The sequence below is a fragment of the Dermacentor andersoni genome, chromosome 1 (genome assembly GCF_023375885.2).
Source record: "Dermacentor andersoni chromosome 1, qqDerAnde1_hic_scaffold, whole genome shotgun sequence".
Classification (NCBI taxonomy): domain Eukaryota; kingdom Metazoa; phylum Arthropoda; class Arachnida; order Ixodida; family Ixodidae; genus Dermacentor; species Dermacentor andersoni.
Window position 1 is genome coordinate 154254188 of NC_092814.1, and position 9102 is coordinate 154263289.

Consider the following 9102-nt stretch of genomic DNA (forward strand, 5'->3'; position numbering starts at 1 on the left):
TTCAAGTAAAAATGGCCACAGGCAAGTTTATTTGATAGCTTTATACAGCAAAAAGCACGCTTAGCGAAAACAATGGCAGCAAACTGATGAGGGACGAAGGGAGTACTGTACAGTCAATGGAACCGCATGACACGCCCTGATGCACGAGTTCCTGAGCTAGCTTGTAGCTGGTGGGTGACTTTTGAACTGACTCCTTTGGATCAACTTCTTTGAAGGCAAGCTGTACGCAAACGCAGCTCCCCACCAATTTTGTTACGTGTGTTACTTATTGCTGAGGACTCAGTAATGATGCTTCTTATACACGTTGAAGGATGGTCCTCGTCCTGCAATCCGCACAGGCTTGAATCCACCGCCGTTTCCCAATCCACTACCACCGGCACCTCTGTAGCCACCGCCACCGAAGCCTCCACCCCCGTTTCCTCCGAAGCTGCTAGTACCACTATTTCCTCCGTTGCTGCTACTGCCACCACTTCCCCCAAAGCTGCTACCACCACCGCTTCCTCCGAAGCCACCGCCACCGCCGGCACCACCATGTCCTCTGGCGAAGCCTCCTCCGCCCCCACTGCCACCAGCAAAGCTTCCACCTCCGACAGGACCTCTGGAGAAACCTCCTCCACCTCCACTGACCCCAGCGAGGTCACCACCGCCGTTATCTCCACCGAAGCCTGCACCACTGCTACCACCAGCGTAGCCACTGCCACCACCGTTTCCACCAGTGAAGCCACTACCCCCGCCTCCACTACCACTTCCACCCCCGAAGCCACCACCGCCACTGTTTCCACCGCGGCCACCGCCACCACTGCCGCCACTGCCGCCACCGCCACCGCCGCCACCGTTGCCGCCAGCGAAGTCACCACCACTGCCTCCGTCACTCCCGTCCAATCCGTCGCCGCCAGCTAGATCCCCGCTGAGATCCAAGTCGCCAGTGCCACCGAGTCCTAACAGTGCTCCGGCGTTGTTGTAGTTGACGATCTTCTTAATGGTGTGCGTCACAGTTGCGACGGGCTGCCTCACGTAGGTGGTGACAGGCCTCGTCACATAGCGGATCTTAATAACTGGCTGCTTGACGTACGTCACAGACGCTACGGGAGTGGCCACTGGACCCGGGATAGAGACGGGGGCCGACACGCTTACCGGGTCGGACACAGTCGTCGGGCCGGACACAGTCGCCGGGCCTGCTGCCACGGACCCCGGGCTCAGCACGGTCGGACCGGCATGTAGGAATGCTCCTCCACCTCCTAGGCCTCCGAGGCCGCCAAGGCCCAGTGCGCCAACTCCTAGGTTGGTGGCAACTAGACCACCATGACCCAGGCCCTCAGCACCCAGGCCCCCAAGTCCACCGAAACCGCGGAGGCCACCGAGGTTGCCGAAAGCGGCGGTGCCCAGGCCATCGCCGACGAGCATGGCTGACCCGAGGCCGCCGCCTAGCAGCGCAGCACCAGCCAGCGGGCCGCCGCCAAGTGCGGCGGGCACACCGGCCGACGCACAGGCCACGAGCGCCGAGAGCAATGCCTGGGTCACAGAAACGCTCCATTCGGTTTCATAGTGCATGGACGCTCTTCCTAAAACGCCGAATTTGTTTGCAAGGATCATGTGTGCGGCGATTATACTGATATCCACAGATATAACAAATTAATGCATTGAACGTTTTCGGGAAGGGAGCGTTTAGCTGTTCGCATAATTTCTTTGAGAAGTTCTTTATGTAAATTTGGTGTACGGTTATTTGGAAGGAACACGTGGACTTGCACCATGTGACCATGTGCCCGGGAAAGAAGATAGCATATATTCTGTGAGCATATATATATATATATATATATGTTATACATATATAAACACGTTAGCACTTCCGCATGCTGTTCATGTGAGGTCGGTTGAATCAGCAGGCTGTTGTGCTTACGTTCAGTATTTGGCTAATAAACTGTCAGAAAATATAACTGGAATCAGCTTTACACTAGAACTGTGCCTGAACGGAAATCCAAAAGAAGGCCTACTAATAGCAAATTGAAGTCGCAAGACAGTAGGCAATCATTACTGCGCTATAATAGAGAGACTATAATGACGAAATTACTGCGACAATTTCATTTCTAGCTATTGGGATCGCCCCGCCCTTTCCTCGGCAAGTTATTTTGTGATTATTTACTGAAGTTAATTATTACTGTAACGGGCCACTGTGGCGTGTGATGCCTCACTTATATCGCGACGATGATGCACGCTCTAAATGTCGAACTCTTCAGACATTTGTCTCCGTATTCTTACACAACATTACTTGAGACAGCCAGTGCACAACGTTAAAATATTCATTAAACACGCTTGAACTTCATGTTTTCGTGTCGTTGAGGAGGGTAAGCGTACAAGCGAGCGGTAAAAATTTCACAGCCCTGTTATGCAAGGGGTTGGATATCCTTATGCAATATGCCACGATTTTCAACAGTTGCCGGAAGCCTCATTTGTGAACACTAAAATAAAAATACAGTCCAGTCACGCCCCAATCAAAGGAGCTACAAAAAAAAGAAAAGAACGAAAGGAAGCGAAAATAACAAAACGCCAGGGTTTTTCTCAGAAGCCGTACTTACAGCGAGACGCATGATGCGGCTCAGACGAGGCAGAAGACAAGCCAGCCTCGCTCAATGGCCGCCCCGCTTTGGCTCTCTTTATACCCCGCAGTGAGAGGGTCTGGGCGAGAACGACACGGTTTTCCCAGATCGCGGGCAGCGGGGCGGTCGCGCAGCGAGCGCTTGCGGTGCCGCCGGTAACGTATGCAACTCCACTTCTGGGCTATCACGTCGCCACCCAAAACGAACAGCGCCTTCATTTTATTCTCATCGTGTCCGTGTTTTCACTGCTGATGCGCTCACTGCCTAAACGAGTTTCCGTCGGTATGCTATCGCAACTCTTCCCCAAGGCTGGCCTATGTCGGCCTCTGGCTATAAAGTCGCTTTCTTGCATGCTCTGCTCCTATACGTTCGTCAAACAAAGGAACTCCCATATGGTGTGGAGCGCTCGCTTTGCGATTGAACGCAGTCAGTGTGCGCAGACCCGCGAGGCACAATTTGTGAAGTGTCTTACAAGCACAGACAACGCGGGCGCAGAAATAATGCAACCCTCCTGCACGAAATTTACATGCTAGTGCTTTGATGGAGAAATACTTTATGAATTTTTATCAAAGCCTCTGACTGTTCTCTAAATGTCCGCCTGTGTTTCTCGGCTCCTGTCTCGATTTTTCGCAGAAATTGAACAGATCATGCGAGCCCGCTTCTATGGAATTGTTGCTCATTCTAGAGGCGTTGCTGGTGTACGCGCCTTTATAAATAATTTTTTTTATAGCGAAGGTCTCGTGAGATGACCTGGTAAAGGGGACATTTCATTCAAGCACAGCATTAAAGATTACACCATTGAATGAGCTTAACCAAAAGCTGATATTTGCTAACGCGTCATCTCGTACATAATGTGCCCTATGCCACCCCCTGGGCCCACTTTTATTGATCGAAAAAAACAACCTCCTCACCAGGAACCAAGATTAGAGAAACCTGAACCACAGTAGTTTTTTTCTTGAACCATGACACAACAGAACGGAGGACAATTTCATAAATGTCTGCGTGTTTTCTATCTGAAACTACTTGATTTATTAGTCAAGGCTGATAATAACACGTATTATACTAGTTTGATGAATTACCGATGGCCCGGAGCTATGACTTTGTTTGGAGGGACGCCGCATAGGGAGAGAAGTTGTGTACAGATCTTCGGATGAAGGTTTAAGAACACAGAAAATGCAAGAAACCACGGCACAGGGTCAGAATTGATCCGTAGGGCCAGAACTCTTCTATAAGGCGTTTCTCATAGTCAGTGCCGTTTTGGGACTGTAAACAATGTCAACAAACCAATCAGTCAATGACGGATGGCAATTTTACCAACCCAGATTCGTTAACGTGCATGTAAATCTTGGTACACGAGCAATTTTGTGCTCCACTTCCATCGGAATGAAGATCGCTGCGGCACGAAACCGCAAATTGGTAGAGCAGCCAAACGCCATATACCAGTTATGCCAATAACTCAGCGGCCGCACATCCTATGTTTTCCCACATGGATGAAGAAGATTCCCCCCCTCCCCCTGTAATTATGGAAATATTAATGAAATAAAAATGAAATGAGACTTTTTGACATGTGAACAAGGTAATATTTTAGTAGGAATCGAGACAATCCTAAATCATATTCCTGGGATGAAGTAAAAAACGAAGAAGAATGGTAATTTTATGAAAGGTGTCCACCTTTTCATTTTTTGATCAAAAGGTTATTCTAGTCCGGCATACGGAAACAAATGCGCAGTGTCATCTTGAGAAGCTTAGGCACACATGGTGCTGGTTCTTCTCACAATCTAAATGAGAGATCAGCTTCCGAATAGACGGTGGAGGGCCACCAACACTCGGCGCCGAACCAACGCAGCGCTGGGCAAGGCGACAACGCCAGTGTTGTGGGAGTGAATATCGCCTTCTCAAATACATGTACAGGTGCTGGGTTGCTAAAGAACTAAGAGGAGGTAGAGAAGGGGGGAGAGGGGTAGGCGAGGTGGTGATAGTCCCTGCGATGAACAGTGGAACTATACCGCAGGGCAAAAGAGGCGCCATGTGCACTCGGCGTTCCGCGGTATTCCGTGTGTTCGTGTTGTTCCTATCTATATGTGCGTTGCAGGCGGGACCCATCACCAGAGTACTGAGCCGGAACTAAGCCGAAAGTCGAAAACCGAAAAAGAAAAGCCGTTATTCACGTAGACCCCATCAAGGAACCAATCGTTAAGCAGTGGAAGGGCCGGCCAACCCTAAGAACCAGGCGAGCCTGGTGGACAGGACGAGGTGGAAGACCAGGGCCCACGGCGTCCATGGACTTGAGGACTTCGCCACCTAGGGTGAAGACGTCGTGTGCTCGTTTGATAAGTCAAGTTTATTACTAATACTTCTGCACAGACCGCAAATTAAGGCTACGTTAATATTTCTTTTTACTCCGGAACCAAAAGGAAAATAAAAATCGCGGTTTTCGATTCAGGTTGAACAACGGTACCTCATTTGTAAACACATTTGAACTTGATGTTCCTTTAAAAGTGTCAACACCGTTATCACGTCTTCCCTAGTGTCGCGCCGGAAAGCTGGCAAGCAGATACACTGTCATAGCCCTCACCCACGATCGTCCTGGGCAGAGCGTGGAAAGGACACTTCGTTGTTTTCCGTTTTCGTTCCAGTTCAACTTCGGAGCCAAAAAATAACCGTTTGAAATTGGTGAATGTCGAATACTCATCTGTCCGTAGCCCATGTGCTTATACTCACTGCAATGAAGAACTGCTTAGCTAGGCGGTCGCTTTTAGAAAACATTAGTATGCAAACTGACGCACGTGCACTAGAGAGAGAGAGAGAGAGGAAAGGGGAAAGGGGAAAGGCAGGGAGGTTAACCAGAGAAAAAGATCCGGTTGGCTACCCTACGCTGGGGAGAGAGGGGAGGGGGAGGTAAAGTGGTAACAAAGTAGAGATAAGGAAAGGAAGGAGCATAGACACACAATCACAATCGGTCACTGTCACCGAATACTGTCATCGCACAGCACAGTGACACTTGCAGCACTATCAACATCTGTTCAGGCTACAGCCGCCTGTCCAATTCTGTCGCACTAGAAATGACATATTACTTCTGAGCTGTACTTACACAATATGATTTATTAAGCGTGTGGCTGTATACTTGTGACCCGTAGAACAACACGCGTAGCTTTTTTTAGTCTTTGTGCGCAGCTCAGGAGCACCTTTGACATTTTGTGCAAAATAAGATTATGCTGTTTTTCTGTAAATATTGTTAGGTTATGCAAATGAGCATAAAACGGTTCAAGAGGGTTTGAACAGGAACGAAAACAGGAAGGAACGAAGTTTCATTTCCACACTCTGCGCAGGACCATCGTGGGTGAGGGCTATGACAGCGCATCTACTTGCCAGGAGGCTGCCTCCTCTGAAAACAAGACGTGTGAGCTTTCGTTCGAATGTTCACTTGTTTTCGCGGCGTACATGCGGTGTAATACTTGGCCGACACGATCATCACCTCGTGATCACAACAAAGGAGGCAATTATTCATTTGGTTTAAGCAGCAATGTTTCCCGTTTCCTTGCCCCCGGCGATATTTGAGTCCTTTCTTTGGCACTTGGAATGGCAGGACATAGTTGAGGCGAATGTAGGAGACTTGTTCTGCCACGATCACATTCGGCGACTGCGTCGCCTCAGCGGCAGTATCGCTGTCAGGCGCGCGCTGATTGGCTGGTTGAGTACTACGTCATTCGATTTTGCTCAACCAGCCAGTCAGCGCGCGCCTGATGGCCAAGCCGTGGCCAAGATGATAGTATCGCCGAAGTGGATCGTCGCAGAATACGTCCCTTGGTGCCACAAGAGCTAGCGGTCTCGCTGTAAGCGTGTAGTTCGACGCATCGGGACGCGGGCAGCAGCAAGGATGCCGCTGAAAATTGTGCATGGCCTGGTCGTAAGTAGGCAAGCTGGTGATGAAGTATTTGGGCAACATGCCAAACATGCATCCTTAGGGTGCCACAGCTTACTGTGCAGTCATCCGAGAAAGAAAAAGAAAATTAGCATATGCGGCCGATGACATAAACAAAAAAAAATCTGCTGGTTGGCACTGCGGTTCACAAACACACCGACCGCGAGCTTTCCGAACCGTTATCACTTTTCATTTTTCCTTAGCGCAGGGTAGACAACAGGGCTCAACCTGGTTAACCTCCTTGCCTTTCCCTTATTATTTCTCTCTCTCTCTCTTTGGGGCGGGGACGGGTTAATGATGGGATGGCAGGTGTAATCGACTACGCTAGGACCTGGAAAAGTCATGACCACAGTCACGCACAGCGTATCGAGTTTGTGCGTATCTCAGGAACAGCTTTAGGCCTCCCCCTTGTGCTTAATTGGAGAGACCCAACATTCTCGCTATTTGTTCGCTCACTTGTAGATGTGCCGTGCAGTAGAATCAAACCTCTATTGAACGATGTAAATAAGAAGATACGTCGAAAAATATCTCGTCGAATAGCCTTGCCGACTTGTATCTGGCCTAATGCAAGAACGTCAGGGTAGGACCAGCCACAGGTGTAGTAAAAAAATATAGATTTCTAAGAAAGCAACTAATATTCGTTTAACAATAGTACATTAAAAAGCAAGGATATGGACAGTAATCACGACTAAATTATTTATGATGCTTCATTGGACAGAAACATCACATCCCGTATCTCATAACACCGTATGCTAAGGCATGGGTAAGCTATTTTCGAACCGAGAAACAACAATATATTTAAGTTATAAAGCAGACAGGCGACACTTACAAGCTTTTTTACAAACATATTCGAGGCTTGTGTTCCATGCTAGGTTGCGTTCAACCTACATACCGAGGTACCTGAGTGTCAGTGCATGAGAAGAGCCCGATGTTCTATCCATTAGGCCATAGACGTATGCCTACTTCTCTAGCGCCAACTAGCACTGTGAGACGATTGGTGCATGTGTCGCGTCGCAAAGCAACTATTTGGTTTAAAAAGCGACAACACGTGCGCGCGATCCGGTTTCTATTAGGTGACACACGTAGAAATGAAACGTGCGACCTTACACCTGACCTTCATGCGCGTCCCGTCGCAGAGCAACAAGTGGCTTATAAAAGCGAGGGCGCGCCTCTTCCTCCCACCCTCGCCTAGCGGCAGCTGGCGTGTTGACACGCCATGTGACACTGCGCGGCATTCTAGATCGAACCACTTTCACCGGCTCGTGCTTTAATACTCTGTGTGACCTTGTAGCTTCCTCGGGATTGGTCCAGATAATAACAGAACAGGTTCTAGCATTCCTTTGTCATGTCAACGCCATCGTCATCCCCTTGTTGATGTCGTCACAAACACATACACAGTTCGTCACCATACACAAATATATTCGTCCATCAGGTAGTGCTCTGCAGAGCTGCGAAAGAAAATATATTGGACAAGCAGCTACCTTCAAAATATTTCACATAGCATCGATTCCCACAGTGTGTGGGATTTGCACCATCTCAATTTTTCAAGTCTATGGGACAGGCAGGACTTGTATTGGGTCTATGTAGGTACGGTACGCAATCGGCGATTTTAAAGCGAATAGCGTTCTTTGCCTGTCCTGACAATTTTTTGTTTCTAACCAAGTGACGTCGCACCTACAGGGGAGAGGCATGCAGAGGTGGAGAAGGTCTCGGTGAGGGAGGATCCAGCGGATCGAACGCAGGTCACCGGGGGAGCAGGGTTGCATTGGTCTGCTTCCCCATGCTCAGTTTTTCGTGGCTCCTCGACGATCGCGGCAGCGTGTCACGGTGCACTAAACATGCTACCAAAATGACTGACCAGCGAATATTTGACAGAGCAGCGTAGTCTACGTGCCGAAAGACTCTACAGCGTTGGGCTGTCAAGAGAGGTGCATAACGGCAGCAATGACTGGACCCGATGAGGCAGTTCAGCACTCAACGCCACGAAACATGATGCAGCAGTCATCTTGTACTCCTGCTGCTGCTGGCATAGAGTTTCTCACTATATTACCTAGAGGGAAATCTGGCGCTGCTGCGCTGTGGTATGCATGGGAATCTTGGTATATTGTGGATTCGGATTGGCATCGTTCTCGTAGAGACAGGACACCTTGAAGACGCGCTTGGCAAGTACCGTTCCGTCTGTCACAATGATTCATTTTCTACTAGAACAGCACATAAAAAGCTGTTTTAGCTTTATTATTACGCGAAAACATGTTTTGTTTAACTATGAGAACTTGTTATTGTGTGTACGACTACATGTTACGTAAGAAGTATCAGCGGGCCGCTAAAGTTGGAGGACAGACGACAAGGTTCGCGCTCGCTTTGAAACAGTTGGTCGTCTGTTCTTGCTTTTCTTCGCTTGGTCATGTATCGTGGGTGAGTAAAGATGTAATATGCGTGAATGGAAACATTTTATGAAGATTTTACTTTGAGAACGCGTTATTTGCGTAGCCATATCCACGTTTTAGACGAAGCCTCTTACGACACCAGCCAACGCGAGCCTCGCAGACACATATACCGTCATTCCCATGACGGCACGGTGCCCCC

General features: G+C 49.0%; 1 protein-coding gene across 1 annotated transcript; it reads right to left on the reverse strand.

Annotated features, from left to right (window-relative positions):
* LOC126543380 (uncharacterized) lies at positions 1 to 2621 on the reverse strand. Its single transcript, XM_055078381.2, has 2 exons — positions 2574 to 2621; positions 1 to 1512 (listed from the first exon to the last, which is right to left on the reverse strand). Exons 1-2 carry the CDS (start codon positions 2583 to 2585, stop codon positions 280 to 282), a joined length of 1245 nt encoding a protein of 414 aa, XP_054934356.1. The 5' UTR covers positions 2586 to 2621; the 3' UTR covers positions 1 to 279.
* Between the last annotated feature and the right edge of the window lie 6481 nt (positions 2622 to 9102).